The sequence below is a fragment of the Sinocyclocheilus grahami genome, unplaced genomic scaffold, assembly GCF_001515645.1.
Source record: "Sinocyclocheilus grahami isolate Dianchi unplaced genomic scaffold, SAMN03320097.WGS_v1.1 scaffold456.1, whole genome shotgun sequence".
NCBI lineage: Eukaryota > Metazoa > Chordata > Actinopteri > Cypriniformes > Cyprinidae > Sinocyclocheilus > Sinocyclocheilus grahami.
Window position 1 is genome coordinate 988,671 of NW_015505635.1, and position 13,034 is coordinate 1,001,704.

Sequence of the window (13,034 nt, forward strand, 5' to 3'; positions counted from 1 at the left end):
ATGATATTCAGAGAGTTAAACGACTTGGCACAAGCTGATTGGTTCATGCTGCATATGCAGCCAATGAGCTTACCGCCTTGCATTTATATGGCTGGCTAGCATTCACTCGAGATTCCTGCAGCGCGCTTTCAGAGTACTCTGAAACCCTCCACCTTCCCCAGCTCCACCTGTATAGATCTGCTACGGGGTTATTTTATATGCTATTTGTGCAGCAGCAGTATGTCTTAAATGCATTGGCAGTAGCAAGTTCCTGTACTTGCTTGCAGCAGCATAAACAATCTACAACTACAGCAATAACCAGCAGCAGCAGCAATTCAGCAGCAGCGTAGCAGATCTGTTCCGACAAGACCAAATACATTAACATTGTCAAATCCAACACCATGCTAAAATGTTCCAAGAGTTGTCATGATTGAAATATACTTATCTAAATTTGCAATTCTGAGAAGAAAAGACCAAACTGTGTTCAAAACGGCGAGATATAAACTCAGAATTGTGAGATATAAACTCGCAATTCTGAGTTTATATCTCACAATTCTGTCTATCAACAATCTGCAAACAGTTTCTGTGAGACTATCGTAGTGACTCAAGGTCGTCTGTGAGCTGCTGTCTTTCCTCCCGAGCGCTCCACTCTTCGATCAGCGTCTCCGGTCGAGTGGTTAGACAGCTCTGATTCGCTCCATCAATGAGTATCGATTATCCCGACAGGATGCAAGTCATGCAGCTCCGCACCGATGCGGGAGTTTTCCTGCACTCAACGCTCCTCTCGTTCGCTCTGATATCAGGTGTTGAGCTCTTAACCTTCACTCCAGCATAAATCCTCTCGTGGGGAGTATTTCGTTCAGCTCTAATCACATGCACTCAATAATCACCATCTGAAAGCTTGTAGCTGATGGAGATGTTTATTGAGTTATGGGTGGATTTCCTGGCATGCTGCACTGTTGATAACCACGAGAGGCTTTCTGCAAAACCTACGGCACGCTGCTAGTGTGCAGTCTGTGCAACATGAGTACAGTATGCACATGCACTGAATAGCATGATGACACACATTTGACAAAATGTGCAATAAACTAGCAAACAACATTAAATGCAATACAGTTTCGCACTATGCAATGCACTCCATTGAATTTCCATTTCCAGTGTGAATAAAAATGAATTGACATCACCTACAATCTCCCTCTTGACTAAGTAATTATTGTAAAAAGATTGAAATGTCAACATAATTTATTAAGCAATATTATCACACTATTTTCATAATTGATGAATGTTGCAATGGATTATAGAACTGGATTGAGCTGAATAATGACAGCTGACTTCTGTAGAGCTTTACATCTGAAATTGAATTTGTTTCAGTGTAATTTTAGTATCACTGAGATTCAATTAGTTTTCATTAATATCATAATATCTATTCATATACATTTTTTTTCAAATTATATATATATATATATAATTTAAATGTCAGTTTTTGTTATTTTAGTACATCAAGTTAAACTAAATTAAAATGAGAACTTGCTGAATTAGTTTTTTTAAATTTTAGTTAACATTTATTTTATCTGAATTAACAAAAAAAAATTATGGTTTTACTTTTAGGTAATTATAATAACCCTGGTTTGTTTCATAATTAATAACCTTTGCAACACTGACACTGTTATTGAATTAAATTGATCTGAATTACGACACTATTTTCAGCTGTAAAGCAGCTCTACAGAAGACACTGAATTTGTTTCATAATTGATGAATTTTACAAAATCAACGCTTATTTATTAAATGTTAAGTTGCTCTGAAATTATCTGTATTGTAAATATACTAAATATATTGTAGAAACTTCATTTTCTGTAAAGCTGCTCTGCAACGATTTGTATCGCGAAAAGCGCTATACAAATAAACTTGAATTGAATTAAATACATTTAAAAAAAGGTTTCATGCACTATATGCACTATAAACACATCTTTCAAATACATAAATGTAAATGTTGCCTACTCTGTATTTCTATTTGTTTTTATTATGCAAGATAAAGACAACCTTTGCAGCTGTAAAGCGGAGAAGCCGCTCGCTCACCTTGGTCCCGCCCACGCTGAGGATGCGGTAGGCGTGTCTGTTGGCGTCGTAGAAGAAGGAGACGGTGACCGCATGCTTGCTGGCCGGGATCCAGTTGCGTTTGGTGGCGGGATCGATCTGGAACACATGAGCTCGAGTGCTGAAGATGGGCTGTTCCCTGCGACACACGGAAAACAACACGACTGAATTCAGCTCAGACTCAGAAATCTGGGATTTAAAACGTACACCTGGAAATACACAAAGATTCAGTCAAAACAAGGTTAGAACTAAATAGGATATATTTCAGATTCTGCACTATAGGCCTATTATTTATCAAGTAATGAACTAATAATGAATGAATAATGATTATCAAATGAATGATAATTCAATAATATATCATATTAATTACACATTGTTTTTTAAAAAGTTATTTAAGTTAAATACTATTATTACTACTTATATATATATAAGTTTGTTATTAATATTATTCAAATATATACGATTATTTAATTTTAAGAATTTATATATATATATATATACACACATATACACAAACACAATTAATTTAATAATTTACAAAAAAAAAAAAAAAAGAGTAACTTATAATAATAAATTAACCAATTTAAAATATATAATTAACTAATACTACTATTAATTTATATATATATTTTAATATTTTTAAAAGCAATAATATTTTTTTTATATTTTATATAACATTACTAATAATGTATATCATTATTAATATTTTTTTATTTTATTAACAAAGATTTTAAGTAAAATACTAATACTCTTTCTCTCTTTTTAAAATTCTTACATACTCAACTTGTTTATATAAAGACCACTCTCGTGAAGTACATGGATCTGGAAGGTAACAGGGCTGGAACTAACAACTACTCTCATAATCTGTGGATTATTTCAACAATTAACTGAATAATTACACTTTGACTTCAATTTGACTTCAACAAGTTGCTGCAGCCCTAATAAAAGCCCTAGAGCATGTAGTTTGTGTATTTTAAAAGTGTTTTAAAAGCCTGTAGATTATGAACAGTCAGTGCAGTAATGGACAAATGATGATAAAGAGAGTGAACGAGCTGTAAATGATCAGAGAAATGAACTGATGCCATAAATAACGCCTCATGACTGACTGACTGATCTCAGTGTGAAGTTAATATGGCAGATGATGAGTTACGGTTATACTGTATGTGATGGACGTCTAACAGCGCAAACGCTTTCTGACCACGACAGTTTCATTTTTAACCTCTGTACATTTAGTCATTGCTACAGTAGCAAACAAAAAATCATTTAATAACCCAGAACACAAAAAATGAAATCATTTTGAACCTGGCTTTAATGTTCAGATTTTGCTCTGGTAATTTATGCAAAATGCATGCATATTTAATTAGATAATGCCTCCTTTGCATATTTAAAAATAACATTAAGAAAACAATCTTTAATTTGGTCGTTCATGAAGCTACAACTCTTATTTTTTTGTTTCTGTCTTGTTTTAAACTATTGTCAGAATGAGCATATTCAATGTATTTTCATGCATTATTAGCTGAAACACACATTTATATTTCAGTGTTGTTCATATATATAAAAAATATCAAAATATATCCTTAGATCAAATGGGACGGACAACAGAGTATCATATTAGCCCCCCCACCCAAAAAAATTATATATATATATATTTTTTTTTTTGGCAAATTTTTGCACACACACACACACACATGCACACAGAGCATCACAAATAAAAAAAAAACAAATAATACCTAAATAAAAAAAAAACTGAAAATACTAAACAGGATATCAAAACCAGACAGTTAAAAAAAATGCACCAGAATCAAGGAATAACGAAAAAACATAATTAAACATCAAAAACATTATTTAACATCTAATATATGGAATATATAGCAGATGAATACTTGACCAGATCATTGTGTGAAACAATTAGCTGAAATCAGGAAGAGAATCTGGAAGGATTGGATTTCAGAAATGTAAAATGAAAGAGGTACACACACACACTCACAGGCACACTATCTCACTCTCTCACTCTCACTCTCACACGCACACACACTCACACACTCACACACTCCGACCAGCAGCTCACTTTCCTCGTCTTGGTCTTCTGGATGCCACCACGCTTCTTATAGCCTGGCCTGAATTCCCAGAATTCCATGGGGTAAGTCTCCGAGCTTCACTAAATATTCAACAGAGAGGGCACAGAAGTATCTACCTATTGCTTCTGCATGTCTACAGATCTCTCAACCCCACACACACACACACACACACACACACACACACACACAGAGGCACACACACACACAGAGGTACACACACACACAGAGGTACACACACACACTCACAGGCACACTATCTCACTCTCACTCTCACACGCACACACACTCACACACTCCGACCAGCAGCTCACTTTCCTCGTCTTGGTCTTCTGGATGCCACCACGCTTCTTATAGCCTGGCCTGAATTCCCAGAATTCCATGGGGTAAGTCTCCCAGCTTCACTCGTCACAGGTCCCGCTGTGATCAGTGCAGCTCCTTCATCTGTCAGTTACTCACCCTGAGCTGATTGCGAGGCACTCAGTGACGAGCCGAGGGCCTGTAAACTATCCAGCACCAGAGATCGACCGCCGCTAATGACTTTCAGCGGGAAACCAACTGCACCGAGAGCCAGATCTAGCTCAACCAAACACCAGAGCGACCACACACACACACACGTCTCAGACCTTCATCTGCAATCAGTCAATGCAGTTTCATACACATTTCTGCTCATATCAACATACAACTATATTTCCCTTTAGAATAATGTGTGCTAATGAATCTTGAGCATTAGTTATAAACTTTGCTACGGTTCATTCATTTTTTAAATAAATGTAATACTTTAATACAAAAAAATTATTAATTTAAATGGCATTAAATTAATCAAAAGTGACAGTAAAGACATTCATAAGGTTGCAAAAGATTTCTCTTTCAAATAAATTCCGTTCTTTTGAACTTTCTATTGATCTGTGAATCCTGAAAAATAAAATGCATCATGGTTTCCACAAAAATATTGGGCAGCACAACTGTTTTCAACATTGATAATAATCAGAAATGTTTATTGAGCAGCAAATCAGCATATTAGAATGATTTCTGAAGATCATGTGACACTGCTGAATTTTCAGCATCATTACTCCAGTCTTCAATCAATTACATTTTAACATTCACATAATTTAAATTATAATAATATTCCACAGTTTTACTGTATTTTTTATCAAATAAATTCAGCCTTGGTGAGCAGAAGAGATTTCTTAAAAAAAAAAAAAAAACATACTTTTTTTTACCAAACCCAAACTTTACACCATCACCTCAATTCCTGATGAATAGAATCATTAAATATTCTGATTCACCTGACATCACATAATGCCAATAAAATGGGTTCTAAATGCAATTTCATGTTAACCTTGCAGCAATGCAGCTGACTAGAAAAATAAATCTGTGTTAACCAGAAGTAACCTCTGCGCGGTCTCTAAACACAAGTCTAACGGCCAAGAGACCATTAGCTGTTCACTGTTATATTCTACACTGGAGTGTGTGTGTGTGTGTGTGTGTGTGTTTAGAGACCACTGAACCCTCGAGCTGTCCATTTGCATTTCAGCTCTAATTGCCTTTTTCCAGATTTGTTTATACAACGAGGCAATTACTAGGAAATTAACCTTGTACTGCATCTTTATTCTATATGTAGTATATACAGAAAGACACTAAATCAACACATAATCTTTCCCTGTGCTTAACGAACACGGAGATATAATTTCATATAATGACATTTAAAATAATTATTCACTCAAAAATGAACATTTGCTCATCCTCAGGCCATCCAAGATGAGCTTGTTTCTTCATCAGATTTGGAGAAATGTAGCATTGCATCAGTGTCTCAGCAATGGATGCTCTGCAGTGAATGGGTGCCGTCAGAATGAGAGTCCAAACAGCTGATAAAAACATCACAATAATCCACAGCACTCCAGTCCATCAATGAACATCTGGAGAAGACAAACGCTGTGTTTGTAAGAAACAAATCCATCATTAAGATGTTTTTTTTAACTTCAAACCTTTGCCAAAACATAATCCATAATCCATAATAATGCTTCCTCCAGTGAAAAAGTCCATCTACGGTTGCCTCTCACATCAAGTAAACGGTGCTTGATCTGTGCAGATTTCTCTCCTGATTCAGACCAGACCACTTTCACTGGAGGAAGACTTATTATGAACTCATATTTTAGTTAAAACATCTTAATGATGGATTTGTTTCTTACAAACACACAGCTTTTCACTTCACAAGACATTAACTGATGGACTGGAGTGGTGTGGATTATTGTGATGTTTTTATCAGCTGTTTGGACTCTCATTCTGACGGCACCCATTCACTGCAGAGCATCCATTGGTGAGCAAGTATGCTACATTTCTCCAAATCTGATTAAGAAACAAACTCATCTACATCTTGGATGGTCTGAGGGTGAGCACATTTTCGCAAATGTTCATTTTTGGGTGAACTATTCCTTTAAAACAAAGAGGGATTGTTTAAGGGACAATCCAGTTAGAATGTAGAAATTAGGCCAGGCGTGTTCTGACCCGACAGCATCACACCTTACCGCTGCTGAACTAATTAACTGCACCATCACTACTCTACTGATTTAACCCATTACAGGCCTCCTGATGGTCAAGACAGCTCTATGATCATCCATAAAGCATCCAGCACACTGAGGTGCCGCAGAACATATATTGTACAGTCGTCATGGCAACTAAAAAAAAAACCCCACAATGCTGGCTGTTTCATAAACAATATCCCACAACCTTTTTTCATGTTGGCTGTCATTTCTACAAGGGATTAATACAGTATGAGAAGAAAAAGAAAAATCTCGCTTCATCTATAGTCATAATTCCTGTATAATGTGTCCTACTAAGAGCAGGATAAATGGGTCGCCAGGTGCTTTGTCCATTTTACAGTGATTTTTAGAAGTGCATTTCTCTGTGCTGCTTTGCAACAATCGGTATTATATAATGTACTATAAAAATAAAGATGATTTATTGAATTATTAATTTAATACATTTATTAATTAAAATTATTAATTAAAAATAAGGGCTGCCAGGAGATTCCTTAAAATTGTTGTTAGCGATCATATAAAAAAATTATTAATTAATCAGATGTGGCCCAAATATTGGTTTATTTATTAAAAAAACACCTCATTCGAGGGTCTCTCTCAGGATCTGATAAAGACATTAAATCATGACTTACCTCTCTCTGTGCAACGGAAACATTCTTACTGGACAGATGAGGGTCTTTTTCTGCCATTACAAATGAGAGAAAGAAAAAAAGAAAAACATTCATCCACCCGAACAAATACAGTTTAAATATACATTGAAAATATTAATATTATTATAATATGAAAATTAATGGCATATTTAGGTCAAGGTTGTGGCTGTGGTCTTCTTGATCATGAAATAATCTCATTAAGCAAAACCTAAACATCTCTAACTAAATATAAATTATGCAAATAATAATTAAATATCAATATTCTTTATTTCATAAAATGTGTTTATGCATTTATTTATTGTTACATAAAAATAATTAAGAAATACAAAGAAATGCCAAGCATGTCCGTGAACTTCAAGATCTAGATGTTAAATGCAAGTTCAAATGCAAAGTGTGTTTCTGGTCACCATGCAGTTAAACCACCTTTCAGCTTTCTTGCAGGTCACTTTTAAAACGAGTTGGAAAAAACTGCATGTATAATGATCATTTGTAAGCAATCATATTAAAGAATGTTGCTTACATGCATTATAGCATATCATCCTGTGTCAAATACACACTGATCTCCACAGGTCACTCACGAAGGACTGTCCTAAATAAAGAAATATTCGCTTCGAAGCATACGAACAGTTTTCAGATAGACTAATGACAGCTAAAGTCTTTATTGTAGCATACCTGCAGTAATGAACTCTCTTTAAGTGCTCTGGTAAGTTCTTCTGGCTTCATTTTCGCTCAGTTAAAGTCTCTTTAGTTCCTATGAATGAGATCAGGACAGAGCAGAGACTCTTACCCCATGTCGTTGTAAACACGCAGGACGTCAAACTCGTGTTCCTGTTCTGGAGCAACTGTTTACAGCCTGTGGGACCTGTAGGGATCGGTAATCCGCGTCTGGAGCCTTTCTATACAGTGAACATGGCATATATGTGCATGCAGCCCGCGATTGCACCAGCAGCAGGCGCAGAAACTGGACGTGATGACCGGGTCAGTTCCTCTTTCCCCCGCGGCTGTCTTCGCTGTAGTTCAGTAAGAGCGCGGACTCGCCGGCTGTCAGGCTCCGCGTTCTAATGCTTCCCGCAAAGACTTTGATGACGCGCCGCGACTGTTACTTTGTAACCAGTTAGGCTTTGATGTCCCGCCGCGGCGGGGTTTTGAAGAGACTCGCGCGCTGTCCAGCGGACAGAAGCGGAGCTGCAGCATCATTGCGGCGCCTCTCGCCCTCTAGAGATTATTATAGAGAGAAGATCCGTTCATATACACGCATTGAGCTGATGTAAACCCAGTGAGACACTATCAACAGTCCTCGCTAAGTGCAGAAAAACAATGGCGTTACCATGCTTTTTTTGGACATATTGTGATTTCGACATTAATTTGGTCACATATGTTAAGAGATGTCGTCATTGTTTGTAAGGTAAAAATGAATTCAGAATGTAATGTAGATTTAAAAATGTGGCCATTGTTAGAAACACACACACACACTTTTTTTCTTTTTTTTCTGAGAATGGCCAATTAACTTTTTCATGACTTTTCATAAACAATATCCCACAACCTTTTTTCATGTTGGCTGTCATTTCTACAAGGGATTAATACAGTATGAGAAGAAAAAGAAAAATCTCGCTTCATCTATAGTCATAATTCCTGTATAATGTGTCCTACTAAGAGCAGGATAAATGGGTCGCCAGGTGCTTTGTCCATTTTACAGTGATTTTTAGAAGTGCATTTCTCTGTGCTGCTTTGCAACAATCGGTATTATATAATGCACTATAAAAATAAAGATGATTTATTGAATTATTAATTTAATACATTTATTAATTAAAATTATTAGTTAAAAATAAGGGCTGCCAGGAGATTCCTTAAAATTGTTGTTAGCGATCATTTAAAAAAATTATTAATTAATCAGATGTGGCCCAAATATTGGTTTATTTATTTAAAAAACACCTCATTCGAGGGTCTCTCTCAGGATCTGATAAAGACATTAAATCATGACTTACCTCTCTCTGTGCAACGGAAACATTCTTACTGGACAGATGAGGGTCTTTTTCTGCCATTACAAATGAGAGAAAGAAAAAAAGAAAAACATTCATCCACCCGAACAAATACAGTTTAAATATACATTGAAAATATTAATATTATTATAATATGAAAATTAATGGCATATTTAGGTCAAGGTTGTGGCTGTGGTCTTCTTGATCATGAAATAATCTCATTAAGCAAAACCTAAACATCTCTAACTAAATATAAATTATGCAAATAATAATTAAATATCAATATTCTTTATTTCATAAAATGTGTTTATGCATTTATTTATTGTTACATAAAAATAATTAAGAAATACAAAGAAATGCCAAGCATGTCCGTGAACTTCAAGATCTAGATGTTAAATGCAAGTTCAAATGCAAAGTGTGTTTCTGGTCACCATGCAGTTAAACCACCTTTCAGCTTTCTTGCAGGTCACTTTTAAAACGAGTTGGAAAAAACTGCATGTATAATGATCATTTGTAAGCAATCATATTAAAGAATGTTGCTTACATGCATTATAGCATATCATCCTGTGTCAAATACACACTGATCTCCACAGGTCACTCACGAAGGACTGTCCTAAATAAAGAAATATTCGCTTCGAAGCATACGAACAGTTTTCAGATAGACTAATGACAGCTAAAGTCTTTATTGTAGCATACCTGCAGTAATGAACTCTCTTTAAGTGCTCTGGTAAGTTCTTCTGGCTTCATTTTCGCTCAGTTAAAGTCTCTTTAGTTCCTATGAATGAGATCAGGACAGAGCAGAGACTCTTACCCCATGTCGTTGTAAACACGCAGGACGTCAAACTCGTGTTCCTGTTCTGGAGCAACTGTTTACAGCCTGTGGGACCTGTAGGGATCGGTAATCCGCGTCTGGAGCCTTTCTATACAGTGAACATGGCATATATGTGCATGCAGCCCGCGATTGCACCAGCAGCAGGCGCAGAAACTGGACGTGATGACCGGGTCAGTTCCTCTTTCCCCCGCGGCTGTCTTCGCTGTAGTTCAGTAAGAGCGTTTCGCTCAGTTAAAGTCTCTTTAGTTCCTATGAATGAGATCAGGACAGAGCAGAGACTCTTACCCCATGTCGTTGTAAACACGCAGGACGTCAAACTCGTGTTCCTGTTCTGGAGCAACTGTTTACAGCCTGTGGGACCTGTGGGACCTGTGGGACCTGTAGGGATCGGTAATCCGCGTCTGGAGCCTTTCTATACAGTGAACATGGCATATATGTGCATGCAGCCCGCGATTGCACCAGCAGCAGGCGCAGAAACTGGACGTGATGACCGGGTCAGTTCCTCTTTCCCCCGCGGCTGTCTTCGCTGTAGTTCAGTAAGAGCGCGGACTCGCCGGCTGTCAGGCTCCGCGTTCTAATGCTTCCCGCAAAGACTTTGATGACGCGCCGCGACTGTTACTTTGTAACCAGTTAGGCTTTGATGTCCCGCCGCGGCGGGGTTTTGAAGAGACTCGCGCGCTGTCCAGCGGACAGAAGCGGAGCTGCAGCATCATTGCGGCGCCTCTCGCCCTCTAGAGATTATTATAGAGAGAAGATCCGTTCATATACACGCATTGAGCTGATGTAAACCCAGTGAGACACTATCAACAGTCCTCGCTAAGTGCAGAAAAACAATGGCGTTACCATGCTTTTTTTGGACATATTGTGATTTCGACATTAATTTGGTCACATATGTTAAGAGATGTCGTCATTGTTTGTAAGGTAAAAATGAATTCAGAATGTAATGTAGATTTAAAAATGTGGCCATTGTTAGAAACACACACACACACTTTTTTTCTTTTTTTTCTGAGAATGGCCAATTAACTTTTTCATGACTTTTACATTCTGTGCATATACACACACACACACACACACACACAGTGCATTCAGAAAGTATTCAGACCCCCTTCACTTTTTTTTCCTTCAATTTTGTTATGTTGATAACTGATACTACAAATGTTTAAATTCATTTTTTTCTCATTAGTCTACACTCCGTACCTCATAATGACAAAGTGAAAACAATTTTAGAAAAGTCTGTAAATTAATAAAAAAAAACAAAAAAAAACTGAAATAATCACATTTACATAAGTATTCAGTAGTTGGAGCACCTTTGGCAGCAATTACAGCCTCAAATCTTTTTGGGTATGACGCACCAAGCTTTGCACGGAGCCTTTCTATACAGTGAACATGGCATATATGTGCATGCAGCCCGCGATTGCACCAGCAGCAGGCGCAGAAACTGGACGTGATGACCGGGTCAGTTCCTCTTTCCCCCGCGGCTGTCTTCGCTGTAGTTCAGTAAGAGCGCGGACTCGCCGGCTGTCAGGCTCCGCGTTCTAATGCTTCCCGCAAAGACTTTGATGACGCGCCGCGACTGTTACTTTGTAACCAGTTAGGCTTTGATGTCCCGCCGCGGCGGGGTTTTGAAGAGACTCGCGCGCTGTCCAGCGGACAGAAGCGGAGCTGCAGCATCATTGCGGCGCCTCTCGCCCTCTAGAGATTATTATAGAGAGAAGATCCGTTCATATACACGCATTGAGCTGATGTAAACCCAGTGAGACACTATCAACAGTCCTCGCTAAGTGCAGAAAAACAATGGCGTTACCATGCTTTTTTTGGACATATTGTGATTTCGACATTAATTTGGTCACATATGTTAAGAGATGTCGTCATTGTTTGTAAGGTAAAAATGAATTCAGAATGTAATGTAGATTTAAAAATGTGGCCATTGTTAGAAACACACACACACACTTTTTTTCTTTTTTTTCTGAGAATGGCCAATTAACTTTTTCATGACTTTTACATTCTGTGCATATACACACACACACACACACACAGTGCATTCAGAAAGTATTCAGACCCCCTTCACTTTTTTTTCCTTCAATTTTGTTATGTTGATAACTGATACTACAAATGTTTAAATTCATTTTTTTCTCATTAGTCTACACTCCGTACCTCATAATGACAAAGTGAAAACAATTTTAGAAAAGTCTGTAAATTAATAAAAAAAAACAAAAAAAAACTGAAATAATCACATTTACATAAGTATTCAGTAGTTGGAGCACCTTTGGCAGCAATTACAGCCTCAAATCTTTTTGGGTATGACGCACCAAGCTTTGCACACCTGGATTGGGGAATTTTCTGCCATTCTTCTTTGCAAATCCTCTCAAGCTCGGTCAGGTTGGATGGGGACCGTCGGTGGACAGACATTTTCAGGTCTCTCCAGAGATATAGATAGGGTTCAAACTCATGCTCTGGCTGGGTCACTCCAGGACATTCACACAGTTGTCTATAAGCCACTTTTGCTGTGTTTAGGTTCATTGTCCTGTTGGAAGGTGAACCTTCGGCCCGGTCTTAGGTTCTGAATGCTCTGGACTAGGTTTTCATTAAGGCCATCTCTATATTTTGATGCATTGAGTTTTCTTCTACTCTGACGAGTCCCCGAGTCCCTGCTGCTGAAAAACAGCCCCACAGCATGAGGCTGCTACCAGCACACTTTACTTTTGGGCTGCTACTCTGCAGGTTATGAGCAGTGCCTGGTTTCCTTCAAACATGATGAATAGAATTGAGGTTCATCAGACCAGACTCTTGTTTCTCAGAGTCCGAGGGTCCTTTAGGTGCTTTTTTGCAAATTCCAAGCGTGTTTTCATGCGTCTGGATGGGGACCGTCGGTGGACAGACATTTT

General features: G+C 37.6%; 1 protein-coding gene across 3 annotated transcripts in view; it reads right to left on the reverse strand.

The window, feature by feature from the left end:
- LOC107552708 (homer scaffold protein 3) overlaps positions 1 to 10,120 on the reverse strand; it is a 28,115-nt gene extending 17,995 nt beyond the window's left edge. Inside the window, exons 1-3 of one of the 3 annotated variants that reach the window (XM_016234669.1) lie at positions 10,014 to 10,120; positions 9,324 to 9,373; positions 2,056 to 2,212 (exon numbers count right to left, since the gene is read on the reverse strand). In XM_016234669.1, coding sequence (XP_016090155.1) covers positions 2,056 to 2,212; positions 9,324 to 9,373; positions 10,014 to 10,064 — 258 coding nt within the window. In that variant the 5' untranslated portion in view covers positions 10,065 to 10,120. The other 2 variants (XM_016234670.1, XM_016234671.1) reach the window with 2 other exon arrangements.
- Positions 10,121 to 13,034: the final 2,914 nt, after the last annotated feature.